The sequence below is a fragment of the Stenella coeruleoalba genome (genome assembly GCF_951394435.1).
Source record: "Stenella coeruleoalba genome assembly, chromosome: 7".
Lineage (NCBI taxonomy): Eukaryota > Metazoa > Chordata > Mammalia > Artiodactyla > Delphinidae > Stenella > Stenella coeruleoalba.
In genome coordinates this window covers 80312304-80324966 of record NC_137153.1, presented here as the reverse complement: position 1 = coordinate 80324966, position 12663 = coordinate 80312304, and the positions used below count along the sequence as shown (strand labels likewise).

Sequence of the window (12663 nt, the reverse complement as noted above, 5' to 3'; positions counted from 1 at the left end):
GAACCATATGCCTGTCAGGCACTGTGCTAAGTCCTTTACAAACATTATTTAATTTGATTTCACCATATCCCAATCATGAAAGTTTTATTACTATCCCCCTTTTATAGGCTTGGACAAATGATTTAGAAATTAGCTTACCTAAAGACATAGCACTAGTAAGCGATAGAGGTAGGATTCAATCTCAAATCTATCTGACAGCAAAGTGTAAATTCTTAACCACTATGTTATCTGTCAACCATATGGAAAACAGATATTCTTAAACCATAGATGTGTTCACTCCCCCACTCCGAAAAAAATTTAACAGAAAAGTGTAAACAGAGTAAATCCCAATAATTAATAATTAAAAGACTGCAATAAAACAAATAATATACTACAATGAAGAACTACTTTCTTATATTTGACAAGCAATGGCAAATGGAATATTTACTTAAAATCCTAAGATGGAGATATTCCTGTTACAGCAACAGGAAGGAATCAGATGTAATACCTTAAAACAAAGAGTATTTAAAAGAAAAAGCATCTTTATAGGGCATAAAGTCCTTTTAGAAAACTAGCACAAGAATAATACAATGTAGCAAGTTTTAAGTCTAGTACTATCATTTTAATACTAATTCTCATACATGTTTGAAAAGTTAGTATCCATCTTTTAAATATACATGAAATATACATGCATGGAAAAGACTGAAAAATATATATTTTAGAACTGAAATGATAACTTCATCAGAAGTGCTACCTTCAGATAATGTGATTATAGACAATCTTAATAATCTTTATTTTCTAAAATTTTCTACAGGAATATCTATTACTTTCATAAATGATTTTTAAAATGGCATATCATATTTGTGTGTATGAATTATATTCAACTTAGTAACCAGATTCCTAAGGTAAATCAGTGGAAAAAAATTTTTTTAATCTTCTTTCATATAACATGACTGAAACATTTCTTTTCCATTTGAAGAATATCTGTACTGTCTATTCACCAGTACTATAATTTTTATTAGAATTTTAAAACATTGTTTTATTGTTCATAACTTTAAATAACTAAAGCTACAAAATCAAAGACAGGAGGGCATTAAAAAATTCCAGAATACCTCTATATAATAAGCAATTTTGTAAGGAAGAAGATTTCGGAGTAGAATAGGTGGCCACAAATGCATTATATATGGTAAGTCCCAACCATCTTCTGAATACACTGACACAGATGTCAAATTATCTTTTTCTGGGACAATATTAATGATAAATGGCTTCTTGGAAGGGTTTATAGATCTACATTGCTTCTTGAGAAAAGTGCCATCATTTTTTATAATTTCTTCAAAATCAATTCCTTCACACATTTGATAGTCCTCATCTTCTGGCTTCAGGGAAAGGAGTGATCTACATAAAAGATTAAAAAATACATTTTAAAATGCTTTAAAAGAAAATACATGTTTAATTGTTTGATTACAGCTTTAGAACAATGAAATTATCTCCCTCCATACTATTGTAATAAATTTTTATATTTTCACATTCTTCTTAGAGATAGGTAAGATAGACATACAGATACCAATTTCCATCTTAACTTTCTGGAAACCAATCAAGTTATTTGGCTTCCAAGAGAAGAATATTTTTCTTACAAACTTGCTGTCTTAGAAGTATGTTTACAAGATAATAACTGGTTTCTCACAGAAAATACGTAATCATACCCGTCATATATGCAAAACACACACATACAGCTGTGACTTAAACACTTAACTTAAAGAAGTTGGCTTTCCTGGAATATGCGGTCCCAAGTACATACCATGATTGAGTTTGTGAAGCAAAAATATATTTCTACTGAAAAATTAATCACCGGGTATTCAAGGTTAATCAAATGAAAGCTTTCAATAGATACTTAGCTTTACAGAAATGTTGAGCATAGTTGCAGAAGTGGTTGTAAGAAGACAGTAATAAAATTATTAGGTGTCACATATGATTAATCCTTATATTTAAAAATCACATTCTTTGTTTACATTGCAAATGTACTTTGGGTTTAATAATTTTTTTAAACCTAAGGTGTGTCCAAGTATAAACACTTAAGTATTTTTATACTTGTAAAACTAATTACCTATAATTGTGACACTATCCCTTACTGTGTGACAAGTGTCAATACTATCTCTAGCTGTGATTGTTTTCTTAAGCTCTAGTCCCCAAAATTTTAAATATCTACTACATATTTCTGTAATGATGTCGGATGGTGCCTTAAATTGCTAAATTGAACTCTGAACCCTCCACACCCACTTCTCTGTGTGTCCTTTTTTCAGGAACTTCCAGCTATTGGCACTCTGGACTATAAAATAATATTAACTCTTCCTTATTCCCCCCTTACATACATAGATATAGTTACCTGTAAAATCAGTTATCAGATTTAGCCTATTTTACTTCTACATTCTCTCTGAAATTTCTTTTTTTTTCCATCAAGACATTTATTGGACTATTATTTACCAATGAGAAGGTAAAACTGAAAATGAACAAATGAGTAAGTCATTCTTTACTCTTAAGGAGATACCAATCACATGGGAAATGTAATGTTAAAAGATAACTACTGCACTGTGATCGGTACCCCCCCTCAAAAAAAACCCAGATGTATACTGAAGACTAAGGGCATGAAGAGTGTGGTTAACTCTTTCTAGACTGGCTGCAGAGTGTTTTCCAGAGGTCACAATTTTCCCCAAAAGCTTTGTTTCTGAAGGGTAGAGCTGAACTAGAGACATATGCAAGGTTAAAGGAAAGTTTAAGAAATGAATGAAGAGAAAACATGAGAGACAGATGATCAATGGCAAGAGGTTTTGAGTGAGAAGAGCTGATGCATTAAATGGTCTTAAAACAGAAGAACACCAAATGGTCTGAGAGAGGAAGAAAGAAATAGATATTAAAGATGAAGATAAAATTTATATAAATGGGGCAAGACAATGAGCGAGCAACTACCCCAATGTGGACTTAACCTTTCAAATTTCATATTCCAACATGCACACTACATTCCAGGCAAACCCCTAGTCTTTTATAGACCTGTACAAATCCTGTGCATTCATGCCTCCTTATCTTTGTTATGCAATTCCTTCCATTTAAGATTGCCCTTCCCCACTAATCTCCACATTATTATATTTTAACTACAATTCATGTACGTCTCTCAGGAGTTAATCATTAATCCCTTCTTTCCTTTTCATAGTTTTCTGCAACTAAAACTTTTTCTGTGATTCTCAACAACCCATTGTTTTCTACTTTCTGTACCTATATATCAATCTCTCAAGCAGAATAGCCATGCCAATTCCTCTTGGCATCCTACAGTAGTGCCTTCCACACAACAAAACACTTGGTAAATACTTGTTAAATGAATTAAACTTAAGAATAAGTATACCTAAATTCTACAGAATGATATCCATTTGTTAATTTAAGACCTCACATCTTAAATATGAGTATCTATATCTAAGCATTAGATTAGAAGAATATCTAATGTGAAATCCAAGCTAGTCAGTCATTAATAATTCTAATTAAGATAGATTAACTTTCATGTAACAAATATTTAGCCTTGAACAAAAAAGTGTAAAGATACTCTAATGGCCTAACTTTTCTCTTCTATGGACAGAAACACAAAATATATAGTAATATTTACTAAAAATAAAGCAGAGTGTCATTAACTTTTATTATCCAAGGACAAAATGGATTTCCTCACAGAAACTTTTGAACATATCTTACATGCTACTTTTTAATCTACTCTTATAACCCACCCCAAATCCTCTCTAGAACAAGGTCAGATACTATAAACAACTATTTTGTGGTTGTTCTCTAGACAACATAACTCTTTCCCTCAGCAAGTCTGAACTAAGCAATAAAACTCATTAGAGTTAGAAGGTCTAGGCAATAAAACACTCATTAAGGTGAGCAGGTCTACTCTCTGAAAATATGTGCCTAAAACTGCTAGGCTGTCTTCTAAGCATTAGGGACCCAATCTTGAACTCCTACGTATGGGGCAGAATAAATAGAGGTAAGGAATATTTTAGCACTGCTTGTAATTTTGCCTCCATCCTTTTGTAGCATAGGTCTAAAGGTCCATGTCTAGAGTGTGTTGTGAAATGGTACTTAGCAAGCTATGATGCTTATTCTGAGGAAGTTTTTATTCTCCAAGAGAGCTTAATCTCCCTAAAAGAGATTATCTTCAATTCCAGATTAAATATCCTAAATAATAATATTACTTGTTTGTAATATTAAGCCTATGATTAAGAAACTAGCCCATCATTAGTACTGTTACAATTTTAATAGTCCTATCTTAATACATAAAAGATTTTATATGTACTATACAGCTGACCCTTGAACAACACGGGTTTGAACTACACGGGTCCATTCATAAGCAGACATTTTTCAGCAAATAAAGTACTTGATGACTAGCAGTTGGTTGAATCCATGGATGTGGAAATAGAGGTGTGGAGGACTGACTATGGCACTTGAGCACCCAAGGATTCTGGTATCTGCAGTGGGTCCTGGAAACAATCCTCTATGGATACTGAGGGACAACTGAATGTATATTTTTGACTACATGGGCGTCAGCACCTCTAACCCACATGTTGTTGAAGGATCAACTGTCTACCTCTATTTACATTACAATTCTATCAATGAACAATTAATAGATAAATATGTAGATTAAAAGATAAAATATTTTACATTTTCTAAAGAAATTTCTTAAAAATTCTATCATAAAACCCTAGAAAAGTAAAAATCACTTCATAATAGTGTAAATAAATCTAGAAGCCACCACTCATGCTCAGTAAGAAATTTTTTAAAAATCATAAATATATACGACTATGGCCATGATAGTTATATTGCAAGCATGTAATTTATATTTACTAGTGAAAGCATAGATAATTTATAGGATATACATTATATACATTAAGTTAAATAATATTTCTTTAAAAAAATCTTCTAAGAGTGCCGAAACTTAAATAAGTTAGATGAGATATTAACAAGATAAATTTGATCATGGTTTGATAACTTAAAGATAGATATCACTACTAAATCAGAAACTAAAAACTGTATAAGAGACCTTAGGGCAAACAAAAGGATAAAGAAAAAAATCACCGGTAAGATGCTAATGGTATGTTAAATTCACTTCCAGGTGAAGCCGTTCCCAATAAGGTGTCCCCTCCATAAACATAAAGTGGTATTGAAAAATGATTTCTAATCTGGGAAAGAAAAGTAACATTTAGTATCATTAATCTAAGAATCTAAAGACATTTAAAAAATATTCCATCTAAATATCCCAGCAAAGGAATTATCAGGCAATATTTATCTTGCTCATATAAATTAGAAAAAAAAATCCAAACATGCAATTATCTTTGCTAAAAATTACAAGGAAAGTTTCTAGTTTTAGAGAAAAAGAATCTCAAAAACAAAACTTTAAAAATCTTAGAAGAAAATAACATCTTCTTGAACTTGATATAAGGAATAACTTTTCGTTTAGACAAAAATAGTAGAAAAAATTAATAGGAAAAATATTATATCCAAGTTTTAGATGTCTATATGATAAAAGTGAAAACCAAGCCACTGGCTGGCAAATGTCTACCTTTTTACATCACTGTTGTATGCTACTCATTGAATCAAAGAGTGTGTAGGGAATAGCTCACCCACTGAGTAGCATACAACAGTGATGTAAAAGATTAACATTATTTTGATTAACACACATTATGAGATAAACCTCCGTTTATATTTATCTTTGGGATAGACAAAAACAAACTGGTTAGTAACACCATTTTCTTGTATTCTTTCTATATCTTACTAAAATCTTTATATTTTAAAAATCATACCAAAATATAAAACATACTGAGTGCAAACTAAGAACTGATAAATATATAAACTTAACTACACTATATTTTATTTCTAGATAAACTGCTCTACCAATTTAAAAGAAGAGACATATATTTTCATTTCTATGAAAGTACCTATAAGAAATTTAACATTAATGTTTTACTATTTAATAAAATTCAAAAGTAATCTACGATAATGACGCAGCCCAATTGTCATCTTTTATTTTATTTTATTTTTTTTTAGCGGTATGCAGGCGTCTCACTGTTGTGGCCTCTCCCGTTGCGGAGCACAGGCTCCGGACGCGGAGGCTCAGCGGCCATGGCTCATGAGCAGCCGCTCCGCGGCATGTGGGATCTTCCCGGACCGGGGCACGAACCCATGTCCCCTGCATCAGCAGGCGGACTCTCAACCACTGTGCCACCAGGAAGCCCTGTCATCTTTTAATACAGTTCATCATAAATCAAAAATGAAAGAGAAGGAACCTCTGTTTTCAGCCCTGATGGAAAAATAGAGACCAGATATAACTTCCCAATATAAACAACCAAAACACCAGGGAAAAAAAATACACATGAAGTAATGGACAAAAAGGTGGCACAGGAAGGAAGGAAAGGAAGGAAAGGAAGGAAAGGAAGGGAGGGAGGGAGGGAGGGAGGGAAAGAAAGAAGGAAAGAAAGGGGGAGAGGAAGGGAAGAGAAGGGAAGGGAGGGAGGGCTAGAGAGAGAGAAAGAGGGAGAGAAAAGAAAGAAAGGGGGGGAGAGAGGGAGGGGGAGAGAGAAGGGGAGGGGAGAGAGAGAGAGAGAGAGGAAGGAAGGAAGGAAGGAAGGAAGGAAGGAAGGAAGGAAGGAAGGAAGGAAGGAAGGGAGGGAGGGAGGGAGAAAGAAAGAAAACTCCACCAAGATAAGCCCTAAGATTGTCACCTCATCTTACTACCTGGAGAGTTTCTGGATTACTGTGTGGAGAAGGAGAAGTCAAACAGAGCCCAGTCTGAGTTGAAGAGATAGATATTAGAATGTGGGAAAGCCAATGAGGCTTACTCTAACAGCACATTACATGAGAGAGAAGACAGCTGCATGGAGAGGTGAGAGTTACAGAGAGGTAACTCCTGAGACTTTAAGAGTGCCCCCTGTTCCAAAGACTTCAGTACAGTACCGTCTGGCACATGCACATCAGTACACTGTCTAAGGCTCAGTAAAGATCCATCTGAAAGCCGCAGGCAGAACAATCTCTGGTGCTGACACACAGTTCCTTTTCTAACCAACCAAAGTGGTAAAATCTTGTTTAGTACAAAGGGTATTGGTTACAGTGCTTTACTAGTGGGGCAAAATTAACCCTAGGCTACGGGCTACTTGAGTCTCACCTAAGAAGTTTTAAAACAAGCAATGAAAGGATCACTTTCCAACTAACATAACTGTGTTGGAGAATTAAGTTCAAGAATACATAAAGGGGTACAAATACATCTAAAGCACCTGACGAGGTAAAATTCACAATTTTAAGCAACTGGTAAAAAAATTACTGGACACACAAAAAGAATTTTAAAATGACCCATTAAAAAATGAATAAAATGAAACAAATCAGAAATGAAACACATGACAGAATTAGTAGACAAGGATATTAAAACATTTATATAACTATACTTGATATGTTCAAAAGTTAGGGGAAAGCTGCGGATATATAAAAAGACATGGAAAATGTAAATAAAAATGCAAGTTGAACTTCTAGACATAAAAATACATTGGATGAGATTAAGAACAGATTAGACATTGAAAAGTGAACTTAAAGACATAATAATAGAAACTATTGAAACAGAAACATGGGGGTCAGGGGAAGCTGAAAGAAAAAGTGAACAGAGCATCAGACAGCATAAGTTTAAACACTCTAATATATACCTACTTGAAGAAGAGAAGAGAGGGGGAAGACAGAAAAAAATATTTGAAGAAACAATGGCAACATTGTTTTCTAAAGTTGATGAAAACTATAAATCCACAGAGTCAAGAAGCTTAAAAGACTCAAGTACAAGAAACATGTAGGATTCATCTCAACCAAATTTCTTAAAACCAGTAATAAAGGGAAGAAACTTAAAAGTATATAAAAATAAAATCACACATTTCATAGAACAAAGGTTAAGAATAACAGCAGACTCTGGTCAGAAACAATGTAATAGAGTTGATAGTGAAATGACATCCTAAAAGTATGGAAAAAATAACTGTCAATCTAAATTTCTACACCCTGTGAAAAGAAAAGTGAAGTAAAAGCAAAAATAGTTCACTGACAAATTTCATTAAAGACAAAATTACTAGAAGAGCTCACTCAAGAAGTGACAGATAATATGAATAGCCCTTAAAGTGAAACTGTCGTTTAAAAACTTAAGAAAAACATTACAAGAAAACTCTATACCAACACCCCTCATGAACATAAATGCAAAAATTATAAACGTGAATTTAGCAAATCAATCCAACAATATATTAAAAGGTTAATACTTCAAAACCAAATGAGGTTTATCCTGGGAATGCAAGGTTCATTTAACATTTAAAAGTCAATCATTATTTAATATAATAATTAAAAATCAATGTAATTCATCATATTAACAATTTTTTTAAAAGATCCTCTCGATAAACAGAGAAAATCATTTGACAAAATGCAACATTCATTTCTGATTTAAAAACTCTCAGTAAACTACGAACAGAGGGATCATGAACAACAACAACAAAAAAAACAACTCAAAATATACTAAATGGTCAAAGACTGAATACTTTTCCCCTAAGATTGAGAACAAGATAAAAACATCCACTTTCATAATTTCTATTCAAATTGTACCGGAGATTCTATCCAGTGCAATAAACGAGAAAAGAAAATAGGGCTTCCCTGGTGGCGCAGTGGTTGAGAGTCCGCCTGCCGATGCAGGGGACATGGGTTCGTGCCCCGGTCTGGGAAGATCCCACGTGCCGCGGAGCGGCTGGGCCTGTGAGCCATGGCCGCTGAGCCTGCGCGTCTGGAGCCTGTGCTCTGCAACGGGAGAGGCCACAGCAGTGAGAGGCCCACGTACCGCAAAAAAAAAAAAAAAAAAGACAATAAACATCAGATTGGAAAGGAAGAAGTAAAAATATTTTTATCTGCAGACATCATAACTATCTCTATCTATAAAAAAGCTACTAGAATAAATATATCTAGTAAGGTTGCATAATACAAGTTAATACAAAAACCAAATGTATTTCTACTAGCAAGAAAAAATCAAAAATTAATATTAAAAATGCCAACTTAATCAAAATTTCTAAATAAAAATTGAAAACTTGAAGTCTAAAATTTAAATGGAAATGGAAAGGACTTAGGCTAGCCAAAACAACTTTAAAAAAGAACAAAGTGGTACAACTTGTACTACCTGATTTCAAGACTGAGGATAAAGTAGTAATCAAGACAGTGTGGTACTGACATAAATAGATCAATGAAACAGATTAGAGACCTCAGACATAAACACACACAGATATGGAGATATGGTCAATTTATTTTTGACAAAAGTGTCAAGGCAATTTAATGGAAAAAGGATAATCCTGGTCAGAACAAATGAATAGACAAGCGGAAGAAAATGAACCTCAACCCTCACTTTATAGCATATACAAAAATTCATTAAAAATGGCATGTGGTATATACATAGAACAGATTACTACTCAACAACATGTAACTGCATGCAACAACATTAATACACAAAAGTTGACACATACAAAATTATCCTGAGTGAAAGAAGCCAGACTCCATTCTGTACTTCATTCATTTACATAAAATTCTATATTGTGTAACTAACGCACCACAAGAACATATAAGTGGATGCATGGGAATGGGGAGACAGGGGATGAGGAAACTTTTTGGGGTGATAAGTATGTTTATTACTTTGATTGCGATGAAGGTTCATATGTGTATTTTTTGTCAAAATTCATCAACTTTAAATAAATGCAGTTTATTGTACATCAATTTTACCTCAATAAAGGTGTACAAATTTCTCTCACTGTATTCTCTAATTGAAACGAAAGAATAAATACATACTACAAAGAGCTAAAACAAAATATTGACTTTTTTGGTTTTTGTTTTTTTACAAAATAATATTCCAAAAACATTTACAAAATATTCCTACAACTGCTTGTATTACAGTAGTATAATTACTGATAATGATTATTCTTTTTGCTATTAGCTATATTTCTATTACAGTTTGTATTCTTTTGGTAGTAATTTGCTTTAGTTTTTTTTTTTAATTAGCATACAAATATACACAATATGACCTCACAAAAAAATGAATCATTCCGTACCTGCACTGGGGAGCGAATTGTTACCTTCTTACTTCCTTCCACTGCATCAATTTGACAAACAATAGATCTTTCAACTCCAGACTCTCTGTGTCTTACAGTGTACAGTCGTTGTCCCACTTTTGTTAAAGGGATTTTATCAGCAGTAGAGTGGTTAGCTGGTGCTAAATTAAATATACATGTTTGAAAGTTTTTATTATAATTCATCATATATTAATTTTAAGTAGACATTTTAAACCAGAAACATCAGATGATTTCTTAAACTTATGAATAATTATCACTGAAAGCTACACAAAGGGATATTTTAAGAATCCACAATACATACCTACATCATTCATTTAAAACCTTCAAAGCATTTTACCAAAAAAAGTTTTTAATTGAAAAAGAAATCTCATTCAGTAGTTTAACCTAAGACAACAACATAACCTTTTAAAAATAACTGACTGATGAGAGAAATTACTAGAAAATACAAGAACACTGTTCTCTGGTTTGCTGTCGTAATAACCAGAGCCTAATACATTCAGGCAGTCATTGGCAACTACCAAGTAGCTGCAATTTTTCAGTTTTTAAGTTTTTCCACCAACCTGTGACACTTTGTGATATCTAAGGTTTGATTAAAATTTTACAGTTTTATCTAATATATATATATACATATATTGTATTGGGGTGAATTATCTATTTATATAACCTTCTTCCCTACTATCCCATAAGAATGTCAGTTTAAAAACAAACAGAGGTAAAACTGATGAGAATAATTCATGGACAATGCTGGGACAACATCTGAAACCTAGCCACTGTTATGAATCATTTCCTGACTAGGAAAAAGTATTAGCTATCAGTTTTAGTACCCCTCCTCCATGTCTAATTAACCTTTCTAATATCCTCCCTTCCATAACTACTTAAATGTCAGAGTGTCAGAAAGTGGTGTCAGTGAGGCTTTGGGACTATTTAATATTTAACTTCACAATGACTATATACTATGATAATTTAAAAATGTATTTACTTTCACCTCTCATGAAAATGAAAAACTTCTGGGAAACATAAAGGACAAAGGAAAAAAACCTCTACCTCAATAGGCAGAACACAAAAACCATTTACAAACCCCAAAACCATTACCCTGTGCCATTTCATGAATTCAAACCTTATTCTGAATTCGTTCAGTTGCAAAACTGGTGCAATTCTACTGAGTTATACTAAAAGTGATTAAAACAACCACCTATAGCTAAGTCTGTAAATGCTGACTGAGGATGAGATTTAATAATTTTCCTCTCCAAAACATAAAGTAGTAAATTACCATACTCTAAATAAAGCAGTGGCCAAAGAAAGTCAGAATTTGAAATACAAAGATAAAGTGACAACAGCAAGCAAAGCCCTGCAAAGGAAATAATGAAATTTGCAAAATATTAGAAAGGAGATAAAAAACCTGTGAGATACCACAAATGAGTAAAATGGGATATAAAATGTAACTTAAAAGAAATTAAAGCCCCAGGAAGGTAATTTATCACTTACTAAGAAGAATGAAGAAGAATTTGCTGCTTAGGCTGGTCATTGCATTGAAATGATCATTGTCTTTAGTTCGCATATAATCCATACTTAAACTCTCCTCATTTTTCAATTCATATGATTTTGCCATAGGTACGCTGAGCACACTAAAAGAGTCACTTGGTGAAACAGAGATACTAAGTCCAAGAGAATTTAAAATCATAAATGGTGCTAGATCCCTTATGAAGGCAGCTGAAGATCCAGTGGCAGCTTCTGTAAATGCCTAATAAGAAAGGGTTATCATAAATAAAAGAAAATGTAGAAAACTAAACGACAAGCAGAACACTAATGGACATATGACAAATAACTAAGTTAACAAAAACTTCTTGTTCAATAAAAGAAAAGGGTTAACTCAGACTAGTACACCAATGTTTAAAGTTTCAAGTTACTTTTCTTACCTTGACTAAATTATTTAACATTACAAGGCCACATTTGGATAATGTAATGTTTAGTTGGTCTTTTGAATGGAAAGTGATGACAGTTTTATATTCTGGTACCTTGTAATTTTCTTCTTCAGTACTTGACTCAACAATGGCCTTTTTGGCTTTCTTTTTCATCTAAAATAAAATATAAATTGTAGAAATATGAGAAAAATTTGTTCCTAGGAGCACAACATAACTCATTTTGCAAAGGAAAAGCAAACATTAGACAAATTCCAATGACAGCATTAGAGAGAGCAATACATTTTATCAGTTCCACTGCCTTACTTGGAATTACTTGGACATCAGCCAACTAAGGTCGCATTGGATAGAAGCAGTATTGGAAGAAAAACTCTCCTCCTCCTCAGTTATACTAAAATGGCAGGCACAATTTAGAAGGGAAAATAACCCCTAAAATTACTAAATGCATGGAGCATCTGAATGAAAATTAGAAGCCCATACATCATAGCATGTGGAAATTCAGGGCAAGAAAAGTCGTTTAATCTACTGGTGCTATAAATGCTATAAATAAAGAACAGAAACCTAGGGACTTAAAAAGTCCAACAATAGTTGCAGAACAGTGCCACTAGGACCTA

At 33.1% G+C, this 12663-nt stretch overlaps 1 protein-coding gene across 6 annotated transcripts in view; it reads right to left on the bottom strand.

Moving 5' to 3' along the window:
* Positions 1 to 12663, bottom strand: part of VPS13A (vacuolar protein sorting 13 homolog A) — a 244162-nt gene that overhangs the window by 71476 nt on the left and 160023 nt on the right. For all 6 annotated transcript variants that reach the window (XM_079927399.1, XM_079927403.1, XM_079927398.1 and 3 more), the window contains 5 exons: positions 12047 to 12205; positions 11616 to 11871; positions 10110 to 10270; positions 5089 to 5192; positions 1092 to 1374 (listed from right to left, as the gene is read on the bottom strand). In XM_079927399.1, the coding sequence (XP_079783525.1) occupies positions 1092 to 1374; positions 5089 to 5192; positions 10110 to 10270; positions 11616 to 11871; positions 12047 to 12205 (963 nt within the window). The remainder of the gene's footprint in view (positions 1 to 1091; positions 1375 to 5088; positions 5193 to 10109; positions 10271 to 11615; positions 11872 to 12046; positions 12206 to 12663) is intronic.